Genomic DNA, 19,814 nt, shown 5'->3' with positions numbered 1-19,814 from the left:
AATGCTTGGTCCCACCACTTCTGGTACGCACAGGGATAAAGAAGAACTTCGAGCCATGGATCTGATCCATTTGCCAGATCCGCATTCACCATATGTCAACTTCGATTAGATGTAATGGATGTATAGAATGGGTGCACTTCCGAGGCTGCTCTGGTCTTAGCCGCCTCTCCCGCAATCTCCCCCAACAACAACGTAGCATCTTACACCACATGTTGGTGTTCAGAGCCCCGTAAATACATCGTTGACGCGATTGAATTGCAATGGTCTCAGCAACAAAGTCAGCGAAATGAATGGAAGAAACATAATGGTCGCCGCGATCCTGAAAACAAAGCTCAATGTCACCTGTAGCTTGCAACGATGCGATGGTTACAATCTTTGGGGAAAGGATCGTGCAAGACCAGTCTGTTCAGTAGAGACCTACCTCGCTTGAACTTGACTCTAGTGACCCATACATGGATTCTATGGGGGTAGGTAGAGCTGCTTAATGTGTTCATTCCACCGACATCACAATTGTGGCACCCGCTCTGAAAAATTACGTGGTCTGACAATCCATCATTTCCCTTAACTCAGACCAATATCCTTTAGAATTCATAAACTCTGGCCGGGCACAGCACAATGGTTCAAGAAACCATTTTCATGGCCAAAAATCAAAATTTTGTTTTGTCACAGATATTTAATTTCTATATGGGATTCGATAGTAAACATATTAAAACTAAGAAAACCAAAAAATTAGGTCAAAATATTGGAAGGTGCGGGCGCGGGGTGCCCCTAAAGACGAAAAATTTTCCCATGTTTGAGAAATACGTAACTTTTGAAAACTTCTGGAGTAAGAAATAGCTATTTCTCGGAAACTATAACATGTATTGCGTTCGCTGTTTTTTTGTTAGGTAGATAGGATTGTGGCCTTTTAATAAATTACCGTGGAGTTTACACAACATGAGCTATTTTATTTTTCCTCAGGTACTAAATTGTATGAAATTCCAAATTTAGTGGACTAGAACTTTTGTGCAATAACATGGAACAATGTTCTGTTTTCACAGAAATATGTCCGAAAGTCTCCTCTTTCAGCTCATATATACTTTTGTTCCAGTTCCGTTCCGTCCGTTAAACACTTTTTTAAATTACATGGGTAAAAATGTGTGTTTTTCCATACCACTTCGCTTTTTTACACAAATTAACATTTTTTGGAGTATATGAGTTTTTATATGAGTTATATAAGTTTTATGAAAACCCAAGAAGCAATTTATTTTAATTTTTGAAAAAATTTGTTTGTATTTTTTTTTTTTTTTTTTTTTTGTGAAAAAAGTTTAAAATTTTTTTTTCGATTTTTTTTTTAGTTTTTTTTTTTTTAATTTTCACCCCCTGTTTATATATGTATTTCAAAACGAAAATGTGTGCGCATGAAACACACCCAAACTTTAGTTTAGGAAATATTAGTGCCTTTGTTTTTCCTTCACAACAAAAAACAAATTTGAAAAACACACTCAAATTTGGTAGTTTTTCTTGCGCATTCATTTTCTTATCGACATACATGAACAGGCCCTTATAGTTTATTTATTGGCGTTTGACCATCTTTAATATATAAGCAGATATAAAAAACACAAAAACACTGATATTTTGATCAAAAATTGTAAAAAAAATCAAAAGTTTAACTTTGACCTTGAATTCCTCTGCAACCAACAGACCGAATTTGACCGCTTATAAAGCTGATTGTGTTATCTGTCCAACAAAAAAAGAATCTCCATCCGTTAAAAAGTTACAGAATTCTGGCCAGGAAAAAACGATTCTGAACCACTGTGCGCCGTAATTTTTGTGATTGGCAAGGGTCCGACACTTTACCAGACACCTATGAGAGAATTTCCGGACATTATCGCAGCTGCAGCCGCTAGCTACATATCTGCTGATCGAATATCTGAGATAGAGGTAACACCACAATTTACGATGAACGATGTTGCAGATGTGATCCGAAACGGGAAATAGTGCAAAGAGTTGGACCCACACAGCATCTGAATGGTAATGTTAAGCAATAACTCGGAGTTGAGTAACTGACAAGTGTCTTCGATATATCGTTAGACACCCATATTTTACCAGGAAAGGACTGAACCCAGAACATATGTGACAGGTAAAATCTTTACTTAGCTAACCTAGTGCAGTTCTTACATCTGAGGAATATGAAATTATCCGCCGCTAAATCCACTGCCACACTGTTCACCACTTGGACGGCTAAAATTAGGTTCCCACTGAACACTGTTCGATGGTGTCACTACCTACCCCAACATATTCAGGGTAGACGAACACGAACAAGTAGTCCATCCACCACCCGTGGCAGCGGAAGAACCGCAGCTGCCAAGACAAACGAGAGTCGTGTTGGCGCAACTTAGATCTGGTTGGTGCAGCCGCCTTAATTCTTACTGGTCCAGGATTGATGGCACGCTGAATATCTGCCCAGCATGTGGCATCGGTCCGCATACTACGCAGCACCTGTTTAACTGCCCAGCCAACCCGACTGACTTAACTCCTCTCTCTCTCTTTGGACAAATCCAATTAATGTGGCGTCCTTTCTGAACTTGGAGCTGGAGGCAGAGCGGATCAATAAAATAAAGATTTACATGTACTTGTAGAAGCTGCTACAACAACATATTCAGGGTGATTTTCAATATAAACTCCCCTTGAGTTTTGTTTTTCTGCCGTTTTAACTCAATGGAAAAAGTGAGAAAACTCACGGGGAGTTGATATTCATAATTGGGCTGATTGGGTGTAATGTTCGATAGCATGTTTAAGTCATCCGGGCAAGTCACAGAAATTTGGAGAAGAAGTAGGAACAAGTTACAGATATGTTAGAGATACCCGGTGGATATTCAAATAAATCTGGGAGAATGCCGGCCGCAGGACTTTAACAGGCTTCCTCCTAATTACATCACTAGACGTTCTTTTACAAAAGCGCGACTCCCCAAATGATATAATTAATTTTTTAATCCTAAGCATGGCATGTTCACTAACCCCATGAAATGGCATCTTTGGCAATCCTAGCCAATTCCCTATAATAATAATAATACTAATACTAATACTAATACTAATACTAATACTAATACTAATACTAATACTAATACTAATACTAATACTAATACTAATACTAATACTAATACTAATACTAATACTAATACTAATACTAATACTAATACTAATACTAATACTAATACTAATACTAATACTAATACTAATACTAATACTAATACTAATACTAATACTAATACTAATACTAATACTAATACTAATACTAATACTAATACTAATACTAATACTAATACTAATACTAATACTAATACTAATACTAATACTAATACTAATACTAATACTAATACTAATACTAATACTAATACTAATACTAATACTAATACTAATACTAATACTAATACTAATACTAATACTAATACTAATACTAATACTAATACTAATACTAATACTAATACTAATACTAATACTAATACTAATACTAATACTAATACTAATACTAATACTAATACTAATACTAATACTAATACTAATACTAATACTAATACTAATACTAATACTAATACTAATACTAATACTAATACTAATACTAATACTAATACTAATACTAATACTAATACTAATACTAATACTAATACTAATACTAATACTAATACTAATACTAATACTAATACTAATACTAATACTAATACTAATACTAATACTAATACTAATACTAATACTAATACTAATACTAATACTAATACTAATACTAATACTAATACTAATACTAATACTAATACTAATACTAATACTAATACTAATACTAATACTAATACTAATACTAATACTAATACTAATACTAATACTAATACTAATACTAATACTAATACTAATACTAATACTAATACTAATACTAATACTAATACTAATACTAATACTAATACTAATACTAATACTAATACTAATACTAATACTAATACTAATACTAATACTAATACTAATACTAATACTAATACTAATACTAATACTAATACTAATACTAATACTAATACTAATACTAATACTAATACTAATACTAATACTAATACTAATACTAATACTAATACTAATACTAATACTAATACTAATACTAATACTAATACTAATACTAATACTAATACTAATACTAATACTAATACTAATACTAATACTAATACTAATACTAATACTAATACTAATACTAATACTAATACTAATACTAATACTAATACTAATACTAATACTAATACTAATACTAATACTAATACTAATACTAATACTAATACTAATACTAATACTAATACTAATACTAATACTAATACTAATACTAATACAGTCTACCTTTAGCATTCATTGTGAACGGTCGATTTGTGTTACGCGCGCATCTTTTAACAAAATTGACTGCTATTACAAACTCTTTACTCTATTTTGTCATCATACAGGGTGCCTAATATCCTTTGGTGATAAATAAACTCATTATGTCTTCCTCCTCTGGAGGAAATTATTATGGGATCTTGGATCCCGGGGGGTCATCCCCCAGAAGGAAAAAACCGAAGAACCAGACAACATACAGTTTGGGTAATTCCATGGATTATCCACAACTTGCTCAACCGAGACTTAGAAAAGCATGCCCAAAATACGTTATACTAAAGACCACAGATCCAGACAAACCTATTAAATCATACAATATATTTCTGATATCAAAAGCCATAAAAGGAATATCAAGTGAACCTACCTTAAAAACAGTAATTACAAGAGACGGAAATTTACTGATACTGACAAAAAATGAAGCTCAGGCTAACAGATTTATCAAAGCCAAAAATCTAGCTGGAATTTGCCAAATTGAATGCAGTTTGCATCCCAAACTAAACACCATTCAAGGATTTGTAAGATGCGACCTACTAACAGATCTTACCGAAAACGAAATTGTCGATGGTTTGAAAACGCAAGGAGTTGTCGGATGTAAAAAAATCACATCATACCATGACGGTAAAGTTTTTAACACTTCCTCATGTATCCTGAGTTTTGATCTTTATGATCTACCAGATAGTATTGATATTGGCATTATAAACTGCAAAGTCCGAGATTATGTTCCAGAACCTATACAATGTAAAAATTGTTTCAAGCTAGGTCATACAAAAAAATTCTGTAAAAACAATCCCATATGTGAAGTATGTTCTGCTCTTGAACACGATCCAACACCCTGTTTAAAAATTGAATGCACCAACTGTAATCACGCGCATAGATCCAATAACAAAAAGTGCCCAGTCTTTCAACAAAGAAAAGAAATTTTAAAAATTAAAACAACAAAAAAATGTTCCTTTAAAGAGGCAATACAAGATGCCCCTAAAGCAGAGACCTTTGAAATACCAACTGAGACTCTTGAGAATGCAGTCGCAGAGAGAAAATTGAGAATTAATAAAATGCAAAGACACAATACCGTTAATGAGAACATATCACAACCTACTAACAACGACCAAAGAACCAAAGAATTAGAAATAACCTCAGAACGCAGAACCAACAACAAATCATCAATACCCACAACATCAACACAAATCATAACAACAACTTTCAACGAACAAAACACTCAAAGCACAACTTCAAAAGCAAGTGAAACCACAACTCCAAAAGCAAAAGAAACCACTTCTCCCAAAACAAACCAAAACCAAATAAATAGAGAGAAAATAATAAAAGATTTTCACTCAAGAATAGAAACACTCTCTCGGAGTAATTTAGATGCTCCAAACAATGTATCTACAAACATCACACACACAGCGGAAAACAAAGCAACACCAGCAAAAATAACATCAAGAAGACCAGAAATGGATTCTAAAGATTTAGATATGATGGATGAATAAATATGCTTCCGGTTGAGCCGAAGACACATCAACGTCTGGGTAGAGTTATGCATCTTTTCTGGCGCGGAATGAAGACAAAGGCTACCAGGTTCGAATTTTTCTTTATTCTTTTGCCGGGGAAGGTGCGTGGCACTGCTCAGGCGTTGATTGTGTTTTCGGCTTTAACTTTTGTATCTTTATTTATATTCTCATGTCTAATTTTAGAATTACACAGTGGAATATAAAGGGATTAATTAACAACTACATCGACCTACAGTTACTGATAAAAGACCATAATCCAGATTTCATATCTCTTCAGGAGACACATATACCATATAATACGACTCCAATGCCTCCAAACACATTTACTTCACACTCATCCAATCACATCGGCAACACAACTGCCAAAGGTGGAATAGCTGTATTTATAAAAAACAGCATTCCACACAAACGAATCTTCAATTCATCAAAAATCTTAAATATTGTAATAGAAGTTACTCTACATATTAAAATTACAATTATTTCAATTTATATTCATCCAAATGAAGTATTTGATGAAAACGATATACTCGATCTCTTCGAACACATAAATACACCAACCATTCTGATTGGAGATGTAAATAGTTGGAATACTCTATGGGGCTCCAACAAAAACAACACAAGGGGCGTTATTTTGGAAAATGCACTAAACACACAAAATTTATGCATTCTAAACGACGGAAAACCTACTCATTTTTCCACTTTCCATACATTTTCCAACATCGACATTGCTTGTTGCTCACTATCATTGCTACCATTTACATCAAGCTTTACATTACCAGACTTGTACCATAGTGATCACTACCCTATAATCACTAATATCACCACTCCCACGAATATCTCACAAAGCAAACCCATCGCCAAATATAACTACAAAAACGCTAATTGGGACTTGTACAAACAATTAGCTGATGAACAATTCAAAAACAAGCAATTGAATGGAAACGTCAACAAAGTCAATGCTATAATCACTAAAAGCATAAGAAATGCAGCAAACCGAAGTATACCCTTAAAACAAAACAAAAAGAAGCTTTCTGTCCCTTGGTGGAATCATAAGCTTACAATTCTCCGAACAGATAAGGTGAAAAAATGGCGTATTTTCCAAAAAAGACCGACAATGGAAAATTTTCTTTCTTATAAAAAAAGTAATGCCAAATTCAGGTTTGAGAACAAAAAGGAAAAAATGATTTGCTTTGAAAAATTTACAAAAACCATAAGTAGAGACACTCCTCTTTCAACAGTCTGGCAAAAAATCAACAGGATCTCTAGTAAGAATATGGCACATCGTATTTCAGCAATAGAAGCAAACAATGAAATTTTAACTGACTCACTTGATATTGGTAACTATTTTGGGCATCGTTGGTCGGAAGACTCCTTAGACAGAAACTTTCAACCGGACTTCTGGATCGCTAAAAATAATTTTATATCGAACTTTAATAATATACCTGGTAACCGGCACGCATCTGTTATTGAACAAAATATTTCAATAATAGAGATATCTCAAGCGTTGAGAAAAGTTACGGGAAGCAGTCCTGGACATGATCGTATCACATACCTTATGATACAAAATTTGTCAGATTACGGTATATCTGTATTGCAAAAATTATACAACCTAATTCTTAACACAGGCGTAATTCCCCACTCATGGAAATCGGCTGTTGTATCAGCAATACCCAAGCCCAACAAAAGTAAAACCGATTTCTCCGGCTATCGTCCGATTTCATTGCTACCATGCATATCCAAATTAATGGAACGAATTATTTCCAAAAGAATATCATGGTTTTTAAAAAGTCGCAAATTAATAGCAACAAACCAAGTTGCATTCAAAGAAAACCAAGGCTGTACCGATGCATTGTTATACATCGATTACTTCGTTACGAAAGCGCTATCGTCAAGAAATCATGCGTCAATTTTAGCAATTGACTTTGAAAAGGCTTTTGACCGGATAGGGATGCACGTTATTCTAGAAGCACTAAGATCTTGGGGAATCGGAGGAAAAATTCTAAATTATGTAAAATCCTTCCTAACAAACAGAAGTTTTAGAGTGAGAATTAATAATCAATATTCCCGGAACTTTCAAATACACAACGGAATACCCCAAGGATCACCACTATCCGTGATTCTTTTCCAAATTGCATTTAACGAAATAAGTGTTATCGTAAACAAACACAGCAAAATTCACCACTGTCTATATGCAGACGATTTATACATCATAAGCCTAAATAAAAATAATGATGAAACCAATGAAGTCTTTTCCGGAATAATTCAGGAGATCAATAATTGGGCAAAAACATCAGGAGCAAAAATATCGCCATCTAAATCCTCTGTATTGCATATTTGCAGAAAACATAACTGCATATATCCCAATCTTACAATTAACAACACAGTCTTTCCCTGTGTCAACAAATTAAAAATCTTGGGAGTTGTTTTCGAAAAAAACTATCGTTGGAATGAACACATTTTAAATCTAAAAAGGAGCCTTGTCCCCAGGGCGAACATTATTAAATATCTATCTAGTCGGAGCTTTACCCACATAAGCACCCTAAAATATCTTGTCAATACCTTGGTGTTGAGCAAAATAGACTATGGGCTATTTCTCTTCGGAAACAGTCCAAAAACTACACTGCGCCACATTAAAACTGTATATCACAACAGTATCCGGGCTAGTATTTACGCTTTTCGGACAACACCTATAAGCATCCTGTATATAGAATCTGGGTTACCATCCTTGGAAAATCGATATATAGAATGTAGAAACATGCTGCTACCCAAAATCATGGCTACAAATTCTTCAATTTTGGATGAAATAGTGACAAAGGTGATTTCAGCCAAGAGAACCCCCAAAATGAAGTCCACAATATATAATTGCGTACATAACAACATTTTGCTTTTTAAGGAAAAATTACCCCATTACCAGTCAAAATTCGCTGTATGGAAGTACACAAATTTAAGTTGTATACTTAATTTTACTCGATTTTCGAAAAAAGACACTTCGAACGAAGTGTATCTTCAACTTGTTGCAGAATATATATCAAGGCAATCCGATTGGGTGTTCTTATATACGGATGCGTCAAAATACAATTTAACTTCTGCTTATGCAGTTGTTGATGAAAATGGAAGAACAATTGGAGCAAAATGTTTAAAAGACAACGCATCAATTTTTACTGCTGAAGCAGCTGGAGTATTACACGCCCTAAACTTAGCTTTGGAATCAAATAAAAAAACTGCTATATTCACGGACAGTCTATCTGTCGTAAAAGCTGTTTGTAATATTTCTAATAACAAATGGATATCAATAAATAAAATACGCGATATTCTAATGGAAAATAAAAGTAATGTGCAACTTGTTTGGATCCCAGGACACGTTGGGCTAACCGGAAACGTTTGGGCAGACACGGCCGCAAAATACGCTTGCTCTGCGCCATTGATAATAGATGATCTAATGGAAAAATGTGACTTAAAAAAACAAATTAAAACAACGTTACAACAACACGTTGCAGAACAAAGTATAAGCTTTCAACACAGGCACTACAACCTTGTAAACCCAGAATGTCAAAGCCCATCCTATCCCTCCAATATGGAAAAAAGAAAAATTCGAGTTTTCTCGCGCCTTCGAATGGGACACACCATCACAACCCACCTCCACCTGATTAATAAAAACCTTAACAACAAATGCCAAAGATGCGACGGGGACATCATATGTACGGTTGAACACATTTTTACTGAATGCAATTCCTTACGCCATCACCAAAACAAATTTCTTCAAAACAAAGGAATAGATATCCTACAAATCCCAACTGTGGAAAATATTGATGCTGTATTCAATTTCATATCTTCTTGTAAAATTCCTATATAATACATATATCCAAATGTATATTATTACATAGCTGATAGCCATTGCTGCTAATGCTATTTTCCCATATTATTTACCTTATATTAAATATAAGTTAAATATGAATAAATAAATAAATAAATAATACTAATACTAATACTAATACTAATACTAATACTAATACTAATACTAATACTAATACTAATACTAATACTAATACTAATACTAATACTAATACTAATACTAATACTAATACTAATACTAATACTAATACTAATACTAATACTAATACTAATACTAATACTAATACTAATACTAATACTAATACTAATACTAATACTAATACTAATACTAATACTAATACTAATACTAATACTAATACTAATACTAATACTAATACTAATACTAATACTAATACTAATACTAATACTAATACTAATACTAATACTAATACTAATACTAATACTAATACTAATACTAATACTAATACTAATACTAATACTAATACTAATACTAATACTAATACTAATACTAATACTAATACTAATACTAATACTAATACTAATACTAATACTAATACTAATACTAATACTAATACTAATACTAATACTAATACTAATACTAATACTAATACTAATACTAATACTAATACTAATACTAATACTAATACTAATACTAATACTAATACTAATACTAATACTAATACTAATACTAATACTAATACTAATACTAATACTAATACTAATACTAATACTAATACTAATACTAATACTAATACTAATACTAATACTAATACTAATACTAATACTAATACTAATACTAATACTAATACTAATACTAATACTAATACTAATACTAATACTAATACTAATACTAATACTAATACTAATACTAATACTAATACTAATACTAATACTAATACTAATACTAATACTAATACTAATACTAATACTAATACTAATACTAATACTAATACTAATACTAATACTAATACTAATACTAATACTAATACTAATACTAATACTAATACTAATACTAATACTAATACTAATACTAATACTAATACTAATACTAATACTAATACTAATACTAATACTAATACTAATACTAATACTAATACTAATACTAATACTAATACTAATACTAATACTAATACTAATACTAATACTAATACTAATACTAATACTAATACTAATACTAATACTAATACTAATACTAATACTAATACTAATACTAATACTAATACTAATACTAATACTAATACTAATACTAATACTAATACTAATACTAATACTAATACTAATACTAATACTAATACTAATACTAATACTAATACTAATACTAATACTAATACTAATACTAATACTAATACTAATACTAATACTAATACTAATACTAATACTAATACTAATACTAATACTAATACTAATACTAATACTAATACTAATACTAATACTAATACTAATACTAATACTAATACTAATACTAATACTAATACTAATACTAATACTAATACTAATACTAATACTAATACTAATACTAATACTAATACTAATACTAATACTAATACTAATACTAATACTAATACTAATACTAATACTAATACTAATACTAATACTAATACTAATACTAATACTAATACTAATACTAATACTAATACTAATACTAATACTAATACTTATACTAATACTAATACTAATACTAATACTAATACTAATACTAATACTAATACTAATACTAATACTAATACTAATACTAATACTAATACTAATACTAATACTAATACTAATAATAATAATAATAATAATAATAATAATAATAATAATAATAATAGTAATAATAATAATACTGTGCAAAGAACAAAAATTGTGAACACATATAATAAATCAAGCTTCATCTGCAAGGTCAAAATCGCCATGATCAAATTTCTATTACAATTTTTCTCAAGTTTTGTAACACAGCATTCAAGCAAACCATTTGAAGCAAACCACCAACTACAAGAATGTACCTCAGATCTCAATAAACACCTTTCTAGAATATACGAACTCTGTAGAAACGGATTTTAATGGTCAAAATAGCAAAACAATTGCGATTTTTATCCTCTTTTCTAGGATTCTGCTCCATAGATATTAAACCGTTCAAAATTCAAGAAAACAATCAACCACAATAGTGTAGCAGAGGCTTTAATAAACAACTTTCTGTGTCTATGAAGGGTTCTTAATGGTAAAAATGATAAGCTCTTTCACTACTTCATTTGAACTAAAGCAAAAGATGCAAAGATGCACCAAATATCAAAGCCAAAAATAGATAATTAACTTCTATATAACACAGGATAATGATTTTGGATGTTGAGCTATTTCGGCTTTTAAAACCTTTAAGAAAGCCGTTATTTTTGGTTAAAGCTAACAGAAAATATCTATCTATAAATATTCAAATGTTTCAGGAAAAGGTTTTCGAACAACAGAGAAGTTACAATATCAATTTCAATTGTGTTGCACGAATCTAGTACTTCGCCACTTCCATCTAAGAATATTTCACGAAGCTTTCCCATAAAAATAATAATAAGTCCATATCTACATTAGGCAATTTTCCTTGCGGCAATTGTCAGTTTGTCGGCAAGAGAGGGTGTTGAGAGGCAAAGGGTTACCATATACCTCACCTCCCTCACCTTCAAGCTGACAATTGCCGCAAGGAAAATTGCCTAATGTAAATATGGACTAAGCTTTTCGAAATAAATACTTTTGTCCCAAACTAAATTTTGGTAATAAAAACCTAAGTGCTTAAAAGATTGGTATAATTCATACCTTTATCAATTCCAAAATTATTGGCGTTTGAGTTTTTGTATTGAAATTATATTTTGCTAAAAAGTCAAAAGCTTCCTTCCAATGAGTTGAACTGGCGCACAAATTAGCCAACAAACATAAAATTTTGTCAGATATTGCTGACCAGTCATCGAATTCTGATTGATCTCGAGAATTTTGAGCTGAAAAGAAATTGTAATATAAATAAATATTAAAAAGCAAAAACGGAGATCTTGTAAAAAACCAACCACAAAATTTCAAAGATGTTCCCAAAAATTGTATCATTTCCTCAATGGGCTGCTTTTCAAAGTATTGCAAAAGTGTAGCATTACAGGTGAAACATTCCATTATGTTTTCCAATAAATTCAATATTTCACCCAATGTTGGACGATCTATGGTTGTTGTGGAATTGTTTTTAAATTGTAACTAAAAGAAGAGAGCATTTGTATTAATAAATTAATAAAAAACAAGTTCATCTAAAATCAACACACCTCCAAGTGACTTAAAAAGAAACCAATACGTTTAATAAGTGGACACTGAATAAACGAGTTATCATCAAAAACTCCATGTTCTAAAAGAGCTCGCATTAGCATTGCTATCTTTTGCAGTGATGTCAAATCCTCAAGAATATCCTTGGAATTTGTTCCCTGTGTAGTTTCAAAATTTACCGTACGCATAAGAAGTTCATAATTACATTGAAATAAGCAATTTATGGGAGATTGTAGAGTTTTGGAGTTTGCATTTACTTCAAGTATTTGTAAGGCTTTGGCATGGCATTCTAGGCATAGAAACTTTCGTATATATTTAAATTGTAGATTTTGCAAGTTATCATTAGTACTTGACTCCTCGCCTGGCATTGATTTTGCTTTTAAGGAAGTTTCATTTAAAAAATTAATTACAGCTATGGCACATGTTTCGGCTATTAGTTGAGGTTTTATCGGTTCTATATGCAATAATATACTTTTGGCTTCATTTCTATCCTTATCGCCATATAGCCAGGTAATGCATTGTCCCACCATATTTGATGTTTTATCCAAACCAATGTGATCGGCGCATTTGAAAATTTCCTGCAAAGTTTGTACACATTCAGTCCGTCTTGAAGCGGCATTTGTTATAAAAGAATTTATAAGGGTAGTACAATTATCAGCGGAGAGCTTTCCAATTAAAATAAGCGTTTGTAAAAGTTTTTGTTTTTCTGCAATAACATCGGAACAGGATGAGGTATCATTTATTATAGTTTGTATTGCTTTAAGCCATTCTTCTTGACAGTAATTATCAGGTATAGATTTTGTGGACATAAATTGTTTTTCTTTTAGCAATAATTTAGTTAACAATAAACGTAGGCAATGCATATTTTTGCCATTAGTATAGTCTTCCAGGATGTTGAGAGTTACTTTCAACAACTGTTGATAATTTGCAACATTTATAATGTCGTCGATTTCGTTTACCATTTCAGCCAGTATTGACAACCTAAATGATAATATACAGATATTGTTATAATATTAATGCGAAGCCTCAGGTACCTACCAAATATCATTGTATTTCACTTTTTGTGGCTGCACCAAATCCAATAAAATTTCCAGCTTATCTGATGATCTTGCCACTTTGGATTTTTGTGCAGTTGCTTGCTGATCAGTATTGCCACCACTTGTGTTATCAATATGCCACAAGACCTTAAGCAAATTAAATCTAATTATAGCCCAATGTTCATATTTTCCTCAAAAAGTTCTTACCAAATACATAACCAATGCGGACATTTTTACAAAAACCTCTAGACTTTTATCGGCTTGTTGTGAACGACTTAATTGATAGTGACTACTTTTACGTTCCTTTATTTCAATTTCAATCATTGTTTTGAGTTTCATTAACGTTTTTGGCCATGTACTGTGCACCGTAATATTGATGGTATTTGTATCTCCTTGTTGTATATAGGGGTATAAGGTTTGAAGGGATATAAGTACAGATTTAAATAATAATTCCTGGCAAGAAATAAGACATATAAGTACATCTGTGATTTTATTAAGTGAATCATTGTGTAGACCTACCTTTGTTTCAGCTTTCATATTGTATTGATAAAATCCAATAATGATCGGCAAAACAACTTGGAAATCATTACAAATTAAGTTGTGATAGTCAACCGAATGCTAAAAGTTGTAGATTATTAATTTTAAGTTGTTTATGTGGCAATCGTAATGGAATGAAAAAAATAATATAAATCAATCAGTTCAAACAAGAATCCGAAGGATATGTCATACTTCTAAATGACGCTTTTTTCCCGAGTGACGGATGGTAAGGTTGATGTGTTGTTGATTCAACATGTCTCTTTAACCTTGCGGTTCTATTTGATTCTTCAGTATTCAGGAAAGCAGGATCTATCAGGGGAAAGTAGAGCAATCTCTAAATGATGCTTGCTCTACTTTTCCCAAAATACTGAGGATTTGTAAAACCCCCATAGACCAAAAATTGAGCGGTTAAATCCTCTAAAACAAGTAACTACGATGGAGAAGTCCTATAAGAGGAACAAGTAAAGCGTTTAGTTAGCCTGGCCGAAAGTACCAAAGCCCGCAATTTTAGGTGAGGTTTTGTGACCACTGCGAACCTCAAATATAAAATAGCAGGTAGTTCTGACAAAAAATTAGCTAATATCATAAAAATACATCAAATCGGAAGTTATCGTTCTATGGGGGCAATAACAAAATACATATGCATATTGTGACCACTAGGAACTTGAAATGTCAAATTACATGAAGGTAACATCTTCAAAATACGTAAAATCGGCAAGTACCGTTATATAGGGGCTATTCCAAAACATTACCTATTTTGAAAATGTTTGTGACCAATGAGAACGTTAAATGTCAAATTACAGCTAGTTTGTTCAAAAATTCCTATATAATCCTCAAAAGGTGTGAAAATTCGTAGGTACCGTTACCTGGTGGGCTATATCAAAACATGGACCTATGTTGACAATTAGAAGCATAGTTTTGGTGCTGGGTTGGCAGCCGCTGGCAGAAACACTATGGTTTCGGGTCAATCCGGTACGAAAGAACCCACTGCCGTGGGATTATTGGTGGAGAAGTGTTGTGACTACAGGGAATTTTGTTTTCGGGAGGACCAAACAAGAAATAGAAACAAGATAGTATAGAGAAGAGGGACGTAGTCAGAAATGCATCTTGACACCATTTCAGGAGTGCTCAGCGGACAAAACAATGTCTAAAATATACCTCCCCCTGGCTGCGTCGGTGATAGAGAAGTAAAGTAGGGAACTTCTAGACCATGTGGTCTAGTGTCCCAGAAGAGCAGAACCAGGTCATAACCCCCCACATAGTCTACTAAGTCTACTAAGGAAGAAGAAGGTGATGTGAAAGACGAGGTTATGGACTCCTGTGGACAACTGACACATGCCGAAAAAAACTTCGTAGGCAGGATTCCACAGACACATTGGAGAATTAAAGGAGACCTCAACAACAGTCAACGCCTCTAAGGACAGAAATGCCAAAGAAGTTGGGAATTAAAAGTATCTCCGCAAATTCGGGGGAAGGGATCTGAATTTGCACTCTGAGAAAGAGGCCTTCCTCATCAAAAGCAAACTCTGGCAATTTTGAAGGAATTTTGTCCTCATGCGCACTTGAGCTACAGGTCGATAAGCACTTTTCAACTATTTTAAACCGCCAATTTGTCTAGCATCAGTGATTAATAGGATGAAGAGCTCTTTTACTTTTCTTTTCCCCAGCAAAAGAGGAAAGTGCCCCGTTGTCTATCATAAGCATTAATTTTAGGAATTATTAATGTTACCTACCTGAGAAACCATTAAATAATACAATTTGATAACATCAGATTTTTGGCCATCTTTTTTAGCCCTATTGGCGAATTCGTGGATCTCTGGAAAATAAGCAATAACATCTGCACTCATTTGGACATATTCATGGGACAACTCGATAGTTTTTGTTATGGCCTTTAGAGATGCAAAACGGAATAAGTCATCGGTACCTTTGTTCGTTTCGAACAGATACGATAGTATAACTAAAATAAAGCAAAGATATTAGAAAAACATAAATCCAATAACGCCCATCATTACTTACGACTAAATTCATTGACCTTCATGTCTCTAATATATACAGGTGACTTGAAAAGGGCCTGATTCAAAATGCACAAGAACATATCGTTGAAATAGAGGATAGCAACACGACTCTTAAATCCCTCTTGGAAACCATTGAACAATGTGGATTTTGTAAACAAATGTTCGGGATCTAAAAAGGCAACAAATTAATATGATTTCTTGAGAATCCTAATTTCAATCGTACTTTCCAAATTGTAATTAACCAACTTATTCACTATGGCACTGTAAATATAGTTTTTGTTCAATAAAGTCGACTGGCTCTTCGTGTCCTTTGTTTCATCCACTTTAATAGCATGTTTAATGGTTGCATCAATGACGCTATTAAAGACTGTAGTCCAAGAGACATTATTCTCATCTCGTTTTGGCAATTTGGCGAAAAGTTCATTTTTTGAGGAGCTTAAATGATTCTCTAATTGTTCAGCAGCTTTATTCCGTGTAGTGACTTTTTCCGAACGTAATTCAGCGCACAAAGCATTTATTAAACAAACAATACTGGACATAGTGGTTAAAAAGACATTCAAACACAAATAAATAATGAAAGTTAGTTTAAAAACCCCGCGAACATACAGAAGGAAATTTAATAGCACACAAAGAAGGCCGGCATCGGAATATTGGAAAGAAGAATGGCAAATCTAAAGGTAGAATTAGACGTGACATAACCATAACGCCATAAGGCCATATCAATCAGCTGATTCAACCAAACCTATGGAAATCAATGAATTCGATTAGTAGTAACATAACATAATGCCATAGCCATAACCATAAGAAACCAATTGGGTTTTGGTTTTCTATGGTTATGGCGTTATGACTATGTCACGTCTAATTCTACCTTTAAACTCTTCTTCTTTTTGAATTTTTTTAAGATCCACTCACTAATCATTAAGTACCAATAAGTGTTATCAATTATTGGTCTGTTCCAGTACTTCAAGAACCTACTAATTTCTACCATTTTTTTGGATATCATAAAGGAAAATTTGTTATCGTATTAAAAATTAGAAGCTTCTTGCAGATCTGTAGTGGGATTCTGTAACTCATTTTTGCTGTTACCGACAAAAATCGGTAAAATTAAATCACAAAATTATGACTAAAACATAAAGAAAAGTTGGCATCACTGTTTGTGTCGGTAGAGGCTTGCGACTACTTTTTATTCATCGTTAACTAACCGAAAAATTTCGTTAATAATCGAAATTATAACCATTTTAATTTTACCGACAATTATCGATAACAGCAAAAATGAGTTACAGAATCCCACTACTGGAACAGACATTATTATTTTTGGTGCATCAAATACTTGAAATCGAACGAAAATATATATGGGGGCCATATCCAAATCTGAACCGATTTTGATATATTTTGGCACATTTAGTCCCGGTCCACACTAGAGTGATTTCATTGAAAAAATTGCATGAAATTATGCGTCTCTAGATCGACCTCCATAGTAGAGAAAAATCATAAAATGCTGTGGTGGGGAATTGGATTTAAGAACACCTAATTTCATGAAATTTTATAATGAAATTTACGCTAGTGTGGACCGGGACGTTGTAATACATTTGGAGGTTCCTCCGATTATGATGCTTTATCTCCGGATCAAAACTTTTTAATGCCTATGTTACTTTCAGGGGATGTAGTAATATACCCTGAAAATTTCAGCAAGATCGGTTCGGCGGTTTTTGAGTCCATAAATTTCAAACAAACAAACATACAAACATTTTTCTACTTTATATGTATATAGTATTTCATGTATTCGTTTGAATAAATAAAGAAAATCATATTTCAATACAACACATGGTAGATTTAAATGGAAAAAATCTATATAACCCTTGTTTTTCCTGAATTCCTAAAACATCAACATTAGTAAACACAAAAGCAACAAGTGGGTTTGTTTACAATACCAATGTTGAGCATTTTATAAAAAAAACACGAGAAATGAAGGGCCAAGGCCACATAATCGAGTTGTGGATATGATAAAATGTTTGTTTCAATGCAAAGCTGAAGAATTTCTTCCATGCTTATGTTCTAAAAACAATTTTAAAAACCATTGAATATTCGATTGCTTTAAAATTGTTTGGCATATTCAAACAGCACACACACATACAAATATTGTGTACATTGTTTTGACGTTTTAGGAACAGTCGAAAGAAAAAAATTAAATTGACAGGAAGCTTTAGCTATCCTTTCTTATTATTTATGATACAACATTTTCCATTTTCCAAACAAAACATGAAAATTTCATGAAAAAGGGTTGGTGAGAATACGTACGTTGCCTAGCTTCCTTACTAAGCGTTTACACCAGACAATTTGTCTTCAAATACAACTCTGATTTACTAACACATACCATGGTAGAACAAACAAGGTAAAGTAAATACTACAACAAATACAACTCAAAAACAACCACATAGAAAATTGTTTATGTTTGTATTTTTACTGTCACCTGTATATGTAAAGCAAAGAAGGAAATGTCTATAAATTATTGGAATTTAAAAAACTAATATTTTTTCACATTTTATTAAATATGAAAATTCGTTACATTTTCAATTTGAATGTTTCCATATCATTCCACTAAATGGATAATTTCTCGCAGAAAGTAAAATTCTTGCAAAAACGTTTGGGATCGCTGGAAAATCATTGAAAAAGCAGAATTTGTTTCAGTCTTTTGAAATCAAAAGGCACATATTTATTAGGGCTTTATTTTTTAATTTGACAAAATATCACACATATTAACAAATGTTAGCTCTGTTCCTTCCTTAAAGAATCTTCAAGTTTTACCACTTTTTACTCGAAAAGCGTTCCTTTACTTCAGACACCATACAATTCATATGGGAGCAGTTTACAACTTTTGCCAGTTTTACCATTTTCAGAAGTAAAGGAACAGACCAGTTGTACCGCCTCTGTAAGTGGTATTTTAGTGTGCGGCACGCCGTTCGGACTTGGATGAGGTTACATGTCCTCGTTATAAAGAAGTCTTTATGGGAAATAGTTTTTTTTGAATGATATATTTTTCCTCAAAAATATCCCTAATATATAGACATCGGATTTTAGCATGTTTTTTATTTCTTATCCGATTGGACTCAAATTTTGGATCTAGGCGTTTTGAGGGTCAATTTTTCGATATTTGGGGTCATATCAAAAATATGCAAAAAATATGCAAAATATATGCAAAAAATATGCTAAATATG

At 32.3% G+C, this 19,814-nt stretch overlaps 1 protein-coding gene across 1 annotated transcript in view; it reads right to left on the bottom strand.

Annotated features, from left to right (window-relative positions):
- Window positions 1–17,391, bottom strand: part of tefu (Serine/threonine-protein kinase tefu) — a 41,851-nt gene extending 24,460 nt beyond the window's left edge. The window contains exons 1-10 of the mRNA XM_073973490.1: window positions 17,342–17,391; window positions 16,823–17,130; window positions 16,601–16,768; window positions 16,318–16,541; window positions 14,567–14,665; window positions 14,255–14,500; window positions 14,049–14,194; window positions 13,013–13,991; window positions 12,770–12,947; window positions 12,525–12,703 (exon numbers count right to left, since the gene is read on the bottom strand). Of these exons, the coding sequence (XP_073829591.1) occupies window positions 12,525–12,703; window positions 12,770–12,947; window positions 13,013–13,991; window positions 14,049–14,194; window positions 14,255–14,500; window positions 14,567–14,665; window positions 16,318–16,541; window positions 16,601–16,768; window positions 16,823–17,130; window positions 17,342–17,376 (2,562 nt within the window). The 5' untranslated portion in view covers window positions 17,377–17,391. The remainder of the gene's footprint in view (window positions 1–12,524; window positions 12,704–12,769; window positions 12,948–13,012; window positions 13,992–14,048; window positions 14,195–14,254; window positions 14,501–14,566; window positions 14,666–16,317; window positions 16,542–16,600; window positions 16,769–16,822; window positions 17,131–17,341) is intronic.
- Between the last annotated feature and the right edge of the window lie 2,423 nt (window positions 17,392–19,814).

This window comes from Musca autumnalis, unplaced genomic scaffold, assembly GCF_047663935.1.
Source record: "Musca autumnalis isolate F117 unplaced genomic scaffold, ASM4766393v1 scaffold_3, whole genome shotgun sequence".
In the NCBI taxonomy this organism is placed as follows: domain Eukaryota; kingdom Metazoa; phylum Arthropoda; class Insecta; order Diptera; family Muscidae; genus Musca; species Musca autumnalis.
The sequence above is the reverse complement of the archived record's forward strand: the minus strand, read 5'-3'. Positions and strand labels throughout refer to the sequence as shown.